General features: G+C 42.4%; 1 protein-coding gene across 1 annotated transcript; it reads left to right on the plus strand.

Annotated features, from left to right (window-relative positions):
- Positions 1–3,272: 3,272 nt before the first annotated feature.
- LOC132568765 (matrix metalloproteinase-18-like) lies at positions 3,273–14,896 on the plus strand. The gene is made up of 10 exons (XM_060234890.1): positions 3,273–3,415; positions 3,731–3,975; positions 5,884–6,032; positions 6,128–6,256; positions 8,399–8,560; positions 9,670–9,838; positions 10,648–10,781; positions 12,199–12,358; positions 13,015–13,118; positions 14,733–14,896. Exons 1-10 carry the CDS (start codon positions 3,308–3,310, stop codon positions 14,834–14,836), a joined length of 1,464 nt encoding a protein of 487 aa, XP_060090873.1. The 5' UTR covers positions 3,273–3,307; the 3' UTR covers positions 14,837–14,896.
- Positions 14,897–16,169: the final 1,273 nt, after the last annotated feature.

Consider the following 16,169-nt stretch of genomic DNA (forward strand, 5'->3'; position numbering starts at 1 on the left):
TCAGTTCCAGCAAATTAGTTTGGTGCTACAGTCTTGATGTTACTCATCTTAATTTTTTTTTGTGATGATGGTACAATAGATTCCACATTAAGAAAAAGCCAGCTGAAAGAGGGTAGTTTTGCAGGCCCTGTGGAACTGGGCAAGGCTCCTCAGGGTGTGCACCTCTTCTGGTAATTGGTTCCACCAGTCGGGCGCTGTGATTGAAAAGGCCCTTTCTCTTGTAGCTTACAGTTTGGCCTCCTTCAGCCCAGGGATTGTCAATAGATTTTGTGAACCAGATCTCAGTACCATCTGGGGAACATATGGGGAGAGACAGTCCCTAAGGTAGGCAGGTCCTCAGCCATATAGGGCTTTAAAGGTAATAACCAGCACCTTGTAATGAATCCGGTACACAATTGGCAGCCAGTGCAGTTCCTGCAGCCTCAGCTGTATGTGCTCCCACTTAGGGAGCCCCAATAACAGTCTAGTTGCCGCATTCTGCACTAGCAGCAGTTTCTGGGTTCGGCATAGGGGCAGCTCCATGTAGAGGGCATTACAGTAGTCTAACCTCAACGTGACTGTTGCATGGATTACTGTTGCCAGGTCGTCGCGCTCCAGGAAGGGGGCCAACTGCCTCGGCCACCTAAGATTAAAAAAGGCAAATTTAGCAGTGGCTGCTATCTGGGCCTCCATTGACAAGGAAGGCTCCAGTAGCACCCCCAAGCTCTTGACATTGCGCAGTTTCCAATGGCGCACCGTCAAAAGTGGGTAGGGGGATTTCCCTTCCCAGGCCACCACAGCTCAGGCAAAGGACCTCTGTCTTCGCTGGGTTCAACTTCAACCTACTCAGCTTGAGCCATCCTGCCACAGCTTGCAACGCCAAGTCCAGATGCCAGCTGTCCATCAGTAGATAGAGCTGGCTGTCATCAGCATATTGGTGACAGCCCAGCCCATACCTCTGGGCAATCTGGGCAAAGGGGCGCATGTAGATGTTAAACAACATCAGGGAGAGCACCGCCCCCTGTGGCACCCCACAATTAAGTGGATGCCTCTGGGACAGTTCTCCCCCAATTGTCACCCTTTGTCCCCGACCGTCAAGGAAAGAGGAAAGCTATTGTAAGGCCAGCCCCTGAATTCCTGCGTCGGTGAGGCAGTGGGTCAGTAACTGATGGTGATGGTGGTGGTGGAGGAGGAGAAGAAGAAGAAATAATTTAATTCCTGTGGGATAGATTATACTGATGGGCCCAAGGTGAGTTTCATTTCTAAGTGGTGCTTTGCCAGTCCTAGTTGGACCCTATGAACTTTGCAACACATTCCCAGTCCTAAACACATTGCAGCTGCCCAAGAATACATTGATTGCTTCTTCCTATTCAGAAAGTGACTGAATTCCCACCTTCCACTTCAATGCATCCTTCAAAACAGCAAGAATGACAGTTTCTCTGAGTCAGTTCCTGCTGCAGTAGCCCTGTGTTTACTTGCAGCTGTTCATAGAATGCTGCATAAAAACCACAATTAAGCGTTCAGATAACTGAGAAAATGAGGTTTGTGTGTGTGCAGGCGTGTGAAATATATAATCTTCCTGTTTTCATGCATCTGATGTAATGTGTACGTGCTTTGGGGTATATATCTATGAAATGAACATGTAAAATTATCTGGGAATGAGTGTCAGACCATCTGGTGAGCTTTACAGTTATTCATCCTTGGACCTTATCACATACATGTTGGATCTTAATTTAGTAAACTAGACTAGAGTTGCCAGCCACCAGGTGGGGCCTGGAGATCTCCCACTTTTATGACTTAGCTCCAGCTGGCGGAGATCAGCTCCCCTGGAGAAAATGGCTGCTTTGAAGGGTGGACCCTATGGCATTGTACTATGATGAGGCTCCTCCCCTTCCCAAACCCTGCCCTCTCCCAGATCCACCCCCAAAGTCTCCAGGTGTTTTTCAACAGACATGGCAACCCTAACTAAACCACAATGAATATTCCTCATAATAAAGTGTTCAGGAGAAAACATTGCATAAAACTTAAAATAAGACATTGTATGAGAGGACTTAATTTGAGCCAAGCTTCTAGAACAGAAAAGTTCTAAGGGTCTTAAGTTACCATGATACAGCCTCAGAATTCTGGATTTAGGTGTGGGGTTAGGGTTGTCAAGTCCTCTTCATGCGCGTGAGATGAAATAACATCACCAAGAAGTGACATCATCAAAACAGCAGTGCCTGTGTGGGGCCTCTCTAGGCGTTTTCGGAAAAACTCTATGGTTTTCCCGGACGCTGTAGCCATTTGGCACGGGTGCCACCATTTTGATGACATAACTTCCAGGTGACGTCATCATGCCAGTTACACAGGGGAAAGTTCCCCCCGTCAGCCCAATGTGGCCTGGCGGGTTGAGAACCTCCCAGGCGGGAAATTCTCCGCCTGGACCGGGGGCTTGGCAGCCCTAGGTGCTGTATATTAGGGTTGTCAACCTCCATTGAAGTCTAAAGATCTCCTGGAATTACGACTGATCCCCAGATTACAGAGATGTTCCCTTTGAGAAACTGTCATCTTTGGAGGATCGACTGTGTCACATTATACCTCACTGAAGTCCTGTCTTCCCCAAGCCCTGCGCTCCTCCAATCTCCAATAATTTCCCCAGTTTTAATCTCTTTGCTTTTAGAAATTAACTTCTTCCACTGCAGTCATATAGGTAGAGGCCTGAGTGAGTCATGTAAATCACATGGAATCAAGGCACCCAGCAGCTATTATTTCATATTTTAAATTTCAACTCATACATTGATGTAATTCAGTCAGATTTTTAAAAATAAAATAAATGGCAAACACCCTACTGAATACCCGGGGTGAAAAAGGAATTAGATACGCCTCCTATTGCTTTGCTTTTAGAGATAGGGGCCACTCCCATTATTATTTTTGGTTTGGGAATAATTTGTCCCCTCTTCGTGAAGTGACATCAAAATATTCCTGGAAGTGAAGAGTGTTTGATATTATAGGACTCTGAGCAGTGTTACTTTCTCATCAGAACCCATCTGAACCCTAACATACAAACCACATATCGGTATGACTAGAATCCCACCCATTTTATTACTGATTGCATAATTAGGGACTTTTGGACTTGACACCCTATGATGCGTGTCATCAATTTTTCTTTAAAGGGGTATACTTCTCTGTCTGTTACACAGGGTGTTGTCATGTTGTGACTCATAATTCTGTTGATTTCATACAACATGAAGTGTATATATAGGAACACTTCAAGCGCATGGACAGATTCACTGGCAGAGGCTAACGAGATTTGTGACTTGCAGGGTTGTGTAGAGAACTGAAGGCAAAGATGAAGAGCTTCTTGCTCAGAATTGTGCTCTGTGGAGCTCTTTCCTGTGCTTTACCAATCGTCCCGAAAACTGACCAGATTACAGAAGGGGAGATTCAGCTTGCTGAGGTAAAGATTAAAAATCACTGAAGCATTAAGCAGAGGGAAAGCATTGACTAAGAACAGAAAGCCAGTGTGGTATTATGTATACACAAGGGCCAGGGGAATTTGTGTTCAATTTACTACATCCAAGATTGGTTGGCTTTGCATAAATCACTGTGTTTGCTTTGGATTCTGTATCTTTAAAATGTGTAGTGCAGATTAATGGTGGGCCTTCTTTGTGGAACTGTACTGAGGAGAAAGACTGAAATCCATTTTCCAGTGTGAAAACTGCGCATAAATGTAACTCTTGAAGGAAAGCAATGTTTCTTTTCTTCCCATCAGAAATATCTCCGTAGCTACTACCCTGAACCTGAAGGAACCCCTGTCTTAAGAAGCAGAGGCAACAAAATAAACATGGCTGACAAAATCCGACAAATGCAGGAATTCTTTGGGCTGAGAGTGACAGGCCAGCTGGATTCACACACCCTGGATGTAATGAAGAAGCCTCGCTGTGGGGTTCCTGATATAGGAGAACTTCGCAGTGCTCATGCCCGTAACAGATGGCCACAGAAAGACCTAAAGTACAGGTAAGACTCCAATTCCTTTCATTAATTTGAGATGCTACCTGAAGATAGTCATTATAACAGCACTGAGTGCCCCCTTTGAGGTGCTAGTCAGTTGTTTATTATGGTTGTGCACCAACATTATAAAATATACAACCGTAAAAATAAAAAAAAAATTCAGACTTTGAGGAACAAAATCTCATCAAATTAAATAGAAGACAAAGACAGAGGGAATCTGTAGTGTCTGGAGGTGAAAAATCACACTCTCTGGTTTTTCTCCAGCTAACTAAATGCCATAAAGGGAAGTCCAGCAGCTAGGTTTTATATCTTTGTCACGGGAAGGATTAAGCTGGTGGCTGACATAATAAACCTTCCACATTCCAATCAAAGGAAAAGGTGGCTAAAGAGACTACAGTTCACAAGGGGTTGTAAAGCAAGGACAGCTGGGATTCTTGGAGCAAGCGGCATCAATCAAAGCATACTTGTAAGCAGTAGACTGTATAAGCCAGCTGCTTCAAGCCTGTTTCACTGAGTAACCTGAGACTTTCTTGTGAGGTCTGTTATGGTGGACAAGGTCTGTAAACCTTGTTCATCTATGGTCAAGTTTCTTCTCTGGTCAGAATCATGGAGGAGAAGGCATTCTGCGCATTTCAGGCTCCAGTCTCCATTTGTGCTTGCAATTTAGGATCTAGATAACACACAACATGAAAAAGGAGAGTAAGCAACCTGAATAAATGCAGACTGCCCTCCATTTTTAAAACATTTTTAAAAATTAATGACTAGTGTTTGCTGAGCCCTTAAAGCATATGAACTAACAGAGGACATGATGGAAGCAAGGGAGAAGAAGACTGTAGATTTATACCCCTCCCATCTCTCTCTGAGTGATTTACAATCTCCTTTATCTTCTTCCCCAACAACAGACACCCTGTGAAGTGGGTGGGGATGAGAAAGCTCTTACAGAAGCTGCCCTTTCAAGGACAACTCTGCAAGAACTATGGCTGACCCAAGACCATTCCAGCAGCTGCAAGTGAAGGAGTGGGGAATCAAACCTGGTTCTCCCAGATAAGAGTCTGCACATTTAACCACTACACCAAACTGGCTCTCAGAGTGCCACTGAGGGTAGGGGAAACCAGGCATTCAATGAAACCTGTGAAAAGACAACATCTGATACCTGACTTCACACTTTTAAAATATTAATTTTGTTTTTGTTGCTTTAGTTTTCACTAAAAGGCACCCAAAAATAGAGGTTTCCCAAATTAATCATGAGAAAAACAATTGAATTTGTAAAACTGGCTCATCGTTCGGTTTTAATTTTGATTCCACATTGTCATGTTTGGACCCCAAAACTTACTCCTGAACTCAAATAGGTTCCTGAACCTATTTGTTGGCCAAAGATATCCTAGACATCATAAATGTAGCTGCCTTATCCTAAGTTCATTTGTCTATCAAGGTCAATATTGTCTACTTTGATTGGCAACAGTTCCTGAGGATCTCAAGTAGAAGTTTTTCCCATCACCTGCTACCAGACTCTTCTAACTGAGGACGCCACGAATAGAATGTGGGACCTTCTGCATGCCAAGCAGGTGCTCTACCCTGAGCCATGACCCATCTCCAAAGAAAAAAATAATGCCCAAATATAATCATTTAACCCCAAATGTTTTTTGCTGTCCCTCCAAGTTGCTTACAGTAGACTTTTGCTCACAACTATGTGAGGTCACGAAGAGATAGTGACATGGCCAGAGTCACCCAGCAAGCTTCAGCATTGAGCAGAGTTGTGAATCCAGATCTTCCTCAATGAAGCCCAAGACAACATATTGACTAAAGGATTACTTGCAGGTGCTGGGTTGGAAAAGGGAACCTGTTCCAGATCCGTCTAAAGTTGCAGTACTTTTTTACTTCAGGCATTCACATTTTTTTACTGCTGTTTTATAGCATTCAGAACTACACACCAGATATGGATCCTGCTGATGTAGAGGATGCTATTGAGAGAGCTTGGAAAGTGTGGAGCGATGTGACCCCCTTGACCTTCACTAAAACATCTGCAGATTCTGCAGACATATTGATCTCTTTTGTGGCAGGATGTAAGTAAATTACTTGAAAGCAATCACAGGTAGATTTTCCTGGTTTTTTGTTCAAAAGGACTGACAAATTTTGTTTGTTCTTTTGGCATTTTAAGACCATAGAAGCAATCCCTATGACCGTGGCTTTGATGGATATGGAGGAGAACTGGCTCATGCTTTTTATCCTGCATATGGTGGGGATGCCCATTTTGATGAGGATGAATTCTGGACAAGGGATTTGAAAGGTACTGTGATGGGTTTCATTTTTATGCATGGAACTGGACAAATGTTGGTAATGGTTATTAGGTGCTAACTCCCTTTCCTTCAAAATATTATTTTTATTAATTTATAACTTCACTTTTGTTAACACTGGAGACACTGCAACATTGCAGTGTCTGCATCCATTCCTCTATTTTATAAAATGGGTTAGTCTGAGAGAGAAAAACTAGCCCAAAGTCTCCCAGAAACTTTCCAGGGCACAGTGAGGATTCCATGCTGGGTCACCCAGATTATCAAACAGAGTCTGGCGCTCCAGACACTTCACCACACTGTTATGAGATAAGCACCACTCCAGCATCAAGGTGGGACAAATATTTATATAATTTAATTTAATTTTTGGATTTATATCCCACCCTATCCTGCAAGTGGGCTCAAGGTGACTTACAACAGTAAAACAACAGTTAAAATAATATCATAAAAACAGACATTACAAAACAGGAGCAGCGCAATATATTATGGAGATTTATTCTATATGTTGGACTAATACTACACAGGGCTTTTTTTGTAGCAGGAACTCCTTTGCATATTAGGCCACACATCTCTGATGTAGCCAATCCTCCTGGAGCCTACAGTATGCCCTGTACTAAGAGCCCTGTAAGCTCTTGGAGGATTGGCTACATCAGGGGTGTGTGGCCTAATATGCAAAGGAGTTCCTGCTACAAAAAAGCCCTGATACTACAGACATAGACAGTGATTAAAATGTGGAATTTACTGCCAGAGGAACTAGTGATGGCCACAAGAATAAACAGTGTAAATGAGGGAATAGATAGATTCATGGAGGATAAGTCTATCAATGGCTGCTAGCCATGGCAATTGAGGGGAACCGCCACATCCAGAGACACTAATCTTCTGCATCCCAGAGCCAGAAGGCAACATCAGGGGAAGCCCTTGGCCTCTATGCCCTGTTGTTGGCCATCCAAAGTAACTAATTGGCCACCATGTAAGACAGGATACTGGACGAGATACACTATTAGTCTGATCCAGACTTATAACCCCAAATAACAATGATAGGTACTTTGTGTTAATAACATGTAACTGAGCTGTTGTAGCCAGAGTATTGCTCCCATCTCCAGTTACTATCTGCAGCAGTTATTCAAACCAGGTACACTTAGAGGTTTTTAAATAAACCATTAAGTAAGGTTACCAACCACAAGATGGCTCTTGGAGTTCTCATGCAATTATGACCAACCTCCAGACTGCAGAGATCATCCGCCTGAGGAAAATGTCAGCTTTGGAGGGTGGACTCCCTGGTACCCCATCCCTGCTGAGCTCCATCGCCTCCCCAAAATTTGCCCTCCCCGGGCACCGTATCTAAATCTCCAGGGAGTTCCCAACTCAAAGTTAGCAACTCCACCATCAAATGTGGGGCACAGCTAATGATCCTGGGATTTAAACCTTCAAACTTGGGAAACCTAAGTCAAAACCTGTGACCTGTCCTCCCTATTCAGAGACTTGGTGCTTGTGGGGGAGGGGACAGGAGGAGGTCTTCTAGTGTCCTGGCCCCACTGATGGACCTCCTGATGGCACATTTTTTTGCCACTGTGTGACACAGAGTGTTGGAATGGATGGGCCATTGGCCTGATCCAATATGGCTTCTGTTAAGTTCTTATGAGACCTTCCTCTATAGGTCATCTAAGTCTCTTAGACAAGCATAACACAATATGAGTGCATTTCACTGTGCCTTACATCCAGTGATAGTTCACCTAACCACCTGCCTCAGACATTTACGCTTGCTCCTGCTTTAGACATACACATAGGGCTATTCATTTGGTGCCACCCAATGCTCTTCTGTTTTAACTGATTGTTTAAAATCTGGTTTTATATTGTATTTTTGTTGTTAACTCCCTTGAGCCCTATGAACTCAGAGAAGGGTGGTATATAAATTGAAATTAAAAATAAATATTTGAAATGGGTGAATGCATCTACAATTCACACATCACTAGAGAAAACAAGAAAGTCTTGATTCTGGGTACATAGCACTGCAAAGTAAAAATATTCATGCATTCCACAAAAAGTATTAAAAGGATGGAAATTTTCTATATTGGACACATAACTTTTCTCTATCAAGTAAAATCACTAGTGTTGACACTCACCCTGTTTTGTTTTAGGAACAAATCTTTTTTTGGTTGCTGCTCATGAGTTTGGGCACTCCCTGGGTCTTGGACATTCTGGTATTTGGGGGACTCTGATGTTCTCAACATACGTGCCTTCAGACCCCCAAAACTTCAGGCTTCATGAGGAGGATATTTATCGCATTCAACAGCTTTATGGTAAGGACAAAGAAATTTCCTATTAAAAATGTGAGCTGACTCAATTTCAAGGAATCATTACTGAGAAGATTTGAGGAGACATGAATATTTAGTCTGTGGCAGAGCCAGATTAACAATTAGGCCAAGTAAGCACTGGCTTATGGGCCCCCATACCTTTAGGGGCCCCAAGCCAGCTCCCCCCCCCCGAGCAGCTTTCCCCCTGCTTGCAGCCCTCCCAGCCTGCATGCAGAGCCAGCAACTGAACTGCTCTTTGCCCTACTTTCCTGGTGTGGTTGCTGCTGGTGTTGTCACCAAGTTTGCCACTCTCTGTCTTTTTGTGAAGATTAGTAAAAGCAGGTTTTAAGAAGGTGCCTGCAGGCTACAGTGTGGGCCATGGGCAGTGGGGTGCTCAGACTCTGAGATAATTTGCAAGGAGCCCCCCAAGGTTTCAACTGCCTAGGGGCCTCCACAGGGTTTAATCCGGCACTGGTCTGTGGCATTAAATATGTAGTGACTCATTCACACACAACAGCTAGAGCTCACCATGGACCACAAGACCAAGATGTCCTCTAAGCCTTCCCCATCAGGCTGAGAAGAATCACCATGGGAGGTCTTCCTCAACAAGAATGTTAATCTATTGAGTACAGAAGAATCAAAGTGGTAATTTGATGCATATTTCTGAGACTAAGTCAATGGGACTTCTTTCTCTGTAAATATGTGTCCACTCAGTCACTGGGTTTGACACTTCATCCTGCCTATTAGGAATTCTTAACATAGACCAATTGGTTCACTGGACTCTTAGGACATCAGATATTTATTACCAAGATGGTTGGATTCATCCATTCTCCAAGGAGTCTTTCTCCAGGTTAAGTGGTTCTTCCTCAATGGTTGAACCACATAAGTTGAAGGGAGTTTCCTCAAGGTGGAAGAAAGTTTCAGACTTTGCCACTTGGAATGGTAGGATAGGGGTAGGATCCACCTCAGTGTCAGATTGTCACCTGATATGGTTGGACAGCTTCACTGAGTTGAACCTTTAGTAGTACTGTTTGAGAATATAGATGCTTGCAGTTGGTCTGAACTGCTTCTTATTGGAATCAGCTGGTCCTTCATTTGTCTCTTTAATTTTCAAGGACCCCCTGAAGATGATAACAACATTTATATTTATGATGACTCGCTAGAATCCCCCCAATTCCCCACAAACTCTCCATCAGAAGAACTACCACCAGATATGTGCGACCCTCACCTCTCTTTTGATGCTGTCTCCACTCTCCGAGGAGAAACTCTCTTCTTTAAAGACAGGTAAACGAAACCCAAAGTCATTTCAGTGTGGTCCCAAGCAAAGGGATTTTGTTTAGGATTGCATGATTACTTTTTCATGATTTTCTGCTAAGGCTGAAGTCCTAAGTGAAGGACCAATGGGGAAGAAGCTGCTGGTTCTTTCTTCTGTCGCTATTTTTCTGCTCAAAATAGCCGACTGCTATGATGTGTTTCACTTGACAGAGCTGAAAAGAAGCTTGGAGGAGGGCAATTTTGATTAGAAAAAAGTCACAGCAGGAATGGCTGTGATCACACATGCTAAATAGTGCAGTTTCAATGCACTTTCCTACTGGATTTAGCCAGTTCACACAGTAAAATCCAGTTGGGAAGTGCATTGAAAGTTGATAGAAACTGCATTATTTAGCATGTGTGATCACAGCCAATCTCTCTTTCTTGCTAGTCTCCTTTGCTAGATGTCACACATCCCCATGGCTAGTTTTGGTAAAATAACACACCCCCCCCAAAAAAAATCTGGATAAAAATCCATGGGATCAAGTATGTGCATAGCCTAGGTATCACTTCTTAGTTGATGTGTTGACTTAATGCACAAATATAGAAAGTCTACCTTGAACTCACAAGATATTTGCCAGAGTATGTTAAGCTTAATCAGTTTGACATGATAATTTTTACAATCAAGTGCAATGGTTTCTACTAGCTCTTAATTGTAGCTACTATAATCAGTATCCTGGAACTCTTTGATGGACTGGTAAATCAGGCCTTGGATCCAGTTTAGAGCATGTCAAGCCATTGCGTCGTGAGGTAAATATTCCTCTTGCATTGTTTTCACTCAGCTTCATGTGGCGGACGAATCCTCAAAGAAGGAACATTGAAAAAGGTCCTATTTCTGATTTCTGGCCAGCCTTGAAAGGTGGCATTGAAGCTGCTTATGAACTTGAAGATAAAGACACCTTATTTCTTTTTAAAGGTAAATCTTCTAAGGTCTGGTTCACATGAGGCATCAGAATGCAGATGCCATATAAAAGAATGTACCACTTCAGGTTGCAGGTTCACATTTTGGAATACCCAATTCAGGAGGTTTCTGGGGCTCTGTGGGAGCTGTTTTTTGAGGCAGATGCACCATATGTGCAGCATTCCTGCTGTTGCCTCTCCTCAACACCCCCCCCCCCTCAAGTTTTAAAAAGATTGGACCAGGGGTCCAATTCTATAGGGGCTCAAAGAGATGCCCCAAGCTCCATTGTTTCCAATGGAGGGGGGAAGGCATGCAAAGGTACATGGCCCCTTTAAATCCCTGAGTTCACTCGCTGAGTCATGCTGTCACTGCTATTGTGGTGGTGCGGTCCTGCTTAGAGAAGGGATTTTTAAAGAGACCCTTTAAATGCTTGAGTTCACTCACTGAGTTGCACCACCGTGGCGACAGCAGCACAGGCCAGCTTGGAGAAGGAATGTAAAGAAGTCTCTTTAAATTCCTTCTCCAATCCAGTCCATGCTGCTGCCATGGCAGTGGTGCAATTTGGCTTCTCCTAGCTGTGCCCAAATAAAAGCCAAATAATACCAGCTTTCATTCGGGCTCAACTATATCCTAGCAGAATCGGATTAGAGAATCTATATTCAGCTGAATAAATACCTGAAAGTTCAGTTTATACCAAATGCAGGCCATACTGAAGAAATAGGTTACCCAGTGTAACCAATGCAACCAATAACCAAATATAATAAATACTATAAAATATAATAAAATACAAGTGCAATATATTATGACAAAGATTTTTTAAAAATGCAAATAAATTAAAAATATTCATGTATGGAATATAGGGTAAAATAGGGAACAAACTACCTTGTGGGGCTTCCAATTTTATTCCAATTTTGTAATCAAGGGGCTTCATAAGAAAAATCATCTATTAGTATACATGTCAGTCTATCCCCCCTGGCCATCACTGGAGAATAGGGCTGCCAGTCCAGGTTGGGAAACTCCTGGAGACTTGAAGATAGAGCCTAGGGAGGACAGGGACCTCAGTGGGGCACAATGCCATAGAGATCACTCTCCAAAGCATCCATTTTCTCCAGGGGAATTGCTCTCTGTAGTCTGGAGATGAGTTGTAGTCTGGAGGCTGGTATCCTGACATCAATTAGAAAGCATCAACAATGCCCTCTTATCCTCTTCTCTCTGGGCCAGCTTTTCCAAATATTTTAGAATGCCACTCCTTGCTCCTCTGTCTAGTCTCAAATAAAGGCATCTTCAACACTGTCTTCCCCACAACAGAGATTCTGCTAGAATCCCCACATTACGCAGTTCAGTGGCTAACTTCCTATGTGCCCATGCTGATTTTCAATGTTCTTTCCATGGAAGATCCTTTCAAAACCCCTTTCTTTCTCATTCTCGTCAGGTCAGAGGTACTGGGCTACTCAGGCAAATATTATACAGCCAGGTTATCCGAAGAACATCCATGCCTTGGGCTTCCCCAAAAGTGTTAAGAAAATCGATGCCGCTCTTTTTGACAAAAATACCAAGAGAACATTATTCTTTTCAGGAGACAAGTACTGGAGGTAAGTATGAATTATCTGCCTGGACCATCTTGAGATCTCGTTTATACCTATATTTCAGGGGTGGCCAACGGTAGCTCTTCAGATGTTTTTTGCCTACAACTTCCATCAGCCCCAGCCATTGGCCATGCTGGCTGGGGCTGATGGAAGTTGTAGGCAAAAAACATCTGGAGAGCTACCGTTGGCTACCCCTGCTATATTTAAACCACTGCACTTGAAACAATAGATCACCCAGTTGGGTCAAAAGTCCTTGTTGGTTCACCACCTGTCTCCAAATCAAGGCTGTGTTGGTAGTCTTCAGATCTAACTTCCATTGTGCCATTTTCCAAGCATGTGGTGTTCTCGCACATGATTTTATATAGCTGCAGTAATAAGAACAGAAGAAATGGCCCAAACCAAAACATGACTGCACCTCTCTAAGCTCCGAAATATGGCTGCCAGTCTAGCAATGTAATCCTATGCAAACTTCCTTAGGAGTAAACTAAATCTAGCTTCCAGAATTTATTTGAGAATCTACATGATAAGGATTGGGTTGTGAATGACAATGGACTGCAGATGACAGTGTGTAACTCTTTCTATTACACATACAGCTGGTTCTTCTTTCCAAGAGAATGCCACCATAAGCATCACTGATTTTTCAACCCCTTTTCCTCTTTTAGTTATGATGAAACAAAGATGTCTATGGAGAATGGCTATCCAAGAAAGATCAGTTTAGACTTCCCTGGAATTACCTCTACAGTGGATGCAGCTTTTCAACATAATGGTAAGGAGGAGATGATTGCAGACAATTTTGAAAGACCATTAGTAAAGATGGCTAAGAAAAGAGGTATTTGGCAACACTCACTAAGGTTAAATGGCTCAGTTAATTCTTAGAGTTGCTGCCTTAGCCAAAGTCCATGTCAAGATCTAATAATAATTATTAAGGGCTATAAAGTCATAACCAACTCAAGGCAATCCCTCATGGTTTGCCATTGTCCGCCTCTGAATAGAAACCCAAGACTTCCTTGGTGGTATCCCATCCAAATACTAAGTAGGGATGACCCTGCTTAGCTTCCAAGATATGACAGGGACGGAATAATCTGGGCTTCCAGGCTGTATCAGGATCTGGAAGGAATTAAAATTGCTCCTGGAATCCAGCCTATGAAGCGAAAGTAGCTTCCATCCACGGCATACAAATTCACTGAGGTGAAGTTCTGGACCAATCAAGCAAACTTTGGGCTTTTTCATCTCTGTGGGTAGTTCCTCCCATGCACACCCAGTTCAACATTTGGCATCAATGCAGAGTTATCACTGGCATTTGGAATAAGTAAGTGGCTACGATGCCATTGATGGCTGCAATGCCAAACTGGCTGCAATGTTTATATATTTTAGACTTACTAAGCCATCGCACCAATGCAGGTCTGGTCCATTCCAGAGGTTTTACACCAATATATCACTTTTTGGAGATCGGCCACTTTGTATATAATAGTAATTTCCTTCTTGTAGAGATTATGCTTCCATTTGTCCTAAGCAAAGTGGCGTGAAAAATGAAAAAGAAGCAGGATAGAGAGATGGGATCTTTAAAATAAAATTCCATAATTCATTATGTTCACACTCTTTATCTTTCTCATTATTCTTTTAGGACACTTTTATTTATTCAGCAGTTCAAAGCAATTTGAGTTTGCAAAAGCGGGAGATATCCAGGCCCCACCTGGAGGCTGGCAACCCTACATCCCTGTGAGCCAAGCACTATAACCCAGGATGGGGCATTTTTACAAGGGGAGAGGAGTCTTGGCCTACAGGCAGAAATTTAGCTGAATAGCAAAAGAGGGATGTTAAGGGTGTTAATAGCTAATTCAGTCCAGGTGGAAGGAGGGAAGTATCTCTTCTAGACCTTAACTCTTGAGGTCTCCAGGGACTGAGATATTTTGTTAGAATTTAATCTTATTGATTTTTTTTTTTGGGGGGGGGGGGTTGACAGTAGAAGGAATAATGAAGTTATAGAAGAAGAAAATATTGAATGCTTGTGGTATTAAACTTTAAAAATGTGTTAGGGAAGATAGTATTGTTAAGCTTAATTATTTCTCTACTAAAAATGATAATAATAAAAAAATATAAATAGACATACATATATACATATTAAGAAGTGTGGAATGGTAACACATGAATTAATCTCCAAAGAGATAGATCAACTTTAATTTATGTTAACTCAGGTGAGATGTTATTAAGTTGTGTTGTTTTTGATTTGTTATTGTTGTATACTTTTCTGTTGGAATAGGTATGAATGATAATGAGTCTATAATAAAATTTGATTTATAATTTGAAAAAAAAAATAGAATCTGACACTTTATTACACTTCCTATGTTCACACTCCTTATCTTTTGCATTATTATTTCAGGACACTTCTATTTATTCAGCGGCTCCAAGCAATATGTGTTTGAGAGCAGGCAGAAAAGATTGACTGGCATAAAGAAAAGCAGTTCCTGGTTTGGCTGCAAGTGACATGGGAAGAAAGAACACGGGAATCTCTGCTTCCTGGGAAGGATGCTTTGATCCTCTTTCTTTTTGGCATTATTTGTTCCACCCATATTCATGACCTGAGAAACACTCGCAGTCATTGATGCACCTTGATGACAGACAAATAATATATTAGAAAAATATATTGTAATATTTTGTTATAAATAATATAAACAGTTATTTATTTGTTAATAATAATTTTATTTCTGTTTATACATATGGTGGTCATTGTTTATTTCCTTTTATAAGGTTCTAAAAATGACAGGCAGTGGTCAAAAATGGAGTCTTCATGGCATCTGATCTCACTCATATGTAGGGTTGCCAGATCTGTGTTGGAAAATACCTGGGGACTTGGAGGTGGATTTGAGAGAGGGTGGGGTTTGGGGAGGGGCTTCAGAATGGTACAATGCCATAGAGTCCACCCTTCAAAGCAACCATTTTCTCCCAGGGAGCTTATCTCTGGAAGCTGGAGCTCAGTTGTAAATGTGGGAGATCTCCAGTCCCACCTGGAGGCTGACAACCCTACATGCATTCAGTTCAGCTGTCCTGAATGTTGTGGTGTTATTTTTTTCATTAATTCCTTTAGGCTTTTATGCATCATTTCCCCTCTCCCACAATGGGGATTCAAAGCAGTTTATAGGATAAGACTTCTCAGTGAGGTAGGTTAGGCTGAGAAAGAATGACAAGCCTAAGTTCACCCAGAAGATTCATGACAGACCAGGAATTTGATCCTGGGTCTGCCATAGTCCATTCTGACACTCTAACCACTACACCACATTAGCTGTGAAGTCTGCACAGGTTTTAATATTTTGCCTCTGCTGGCCGCAAAGAAGCCAGTTTGATTTCAGTTGTACTCATTTCTCCTGATCTGTACACATGGTTCTTCTTTTGTGCATTGATCTGTGTATGAATGTTATTCTGTATGTCAGGAGTGTCGAATGCATTTGTTATGAGGGCCAGATCTGACATAAATGAGACCTTGTTGGGTCGGACCATCTTGGGCCGGACCATGTTGGGTCAGGCCATGTGTGTATCTATTTAAGATTAGCTAGCAGAGATATAAACGTTACAAAGGGTACAAATACAACTAAAGATTTTTTTTAAAAACCCTTAAAACATGCTTAAAACACTATCACTTGTTGGTCTCAAAGGTACCTTCTTTGCATTTCTCCCATGAGATCCAGGGAACTTGGCAAACGAAGCTCTGGCTCTTTCCTTCCTTCCCTAGGGGACCAGGAGGGGGAGGAGCTTCAGCCAATAAAAGGAAGAGAGAGGCTTGCTCAGTAGCTCTGCTGTGTGATTGAGAGGGCCTGGCAAA

This window comes from Heteronotia binoei, chromosome 3, assembly GCF_032191835.1.
Source record: "Heteronotia binoei isolate CCM8104 ecotype False Entrance Well chromosome 3, APGP_CSIRO_Hbin_v1, whole genome shotgun sequence".
Taxonomy (NCBI): Eukaryota; Metazoa; Chordata; class Lepidosauria; order Squamata; family Gekkonidae; genus Heteronotia; species Heteronotia binoei.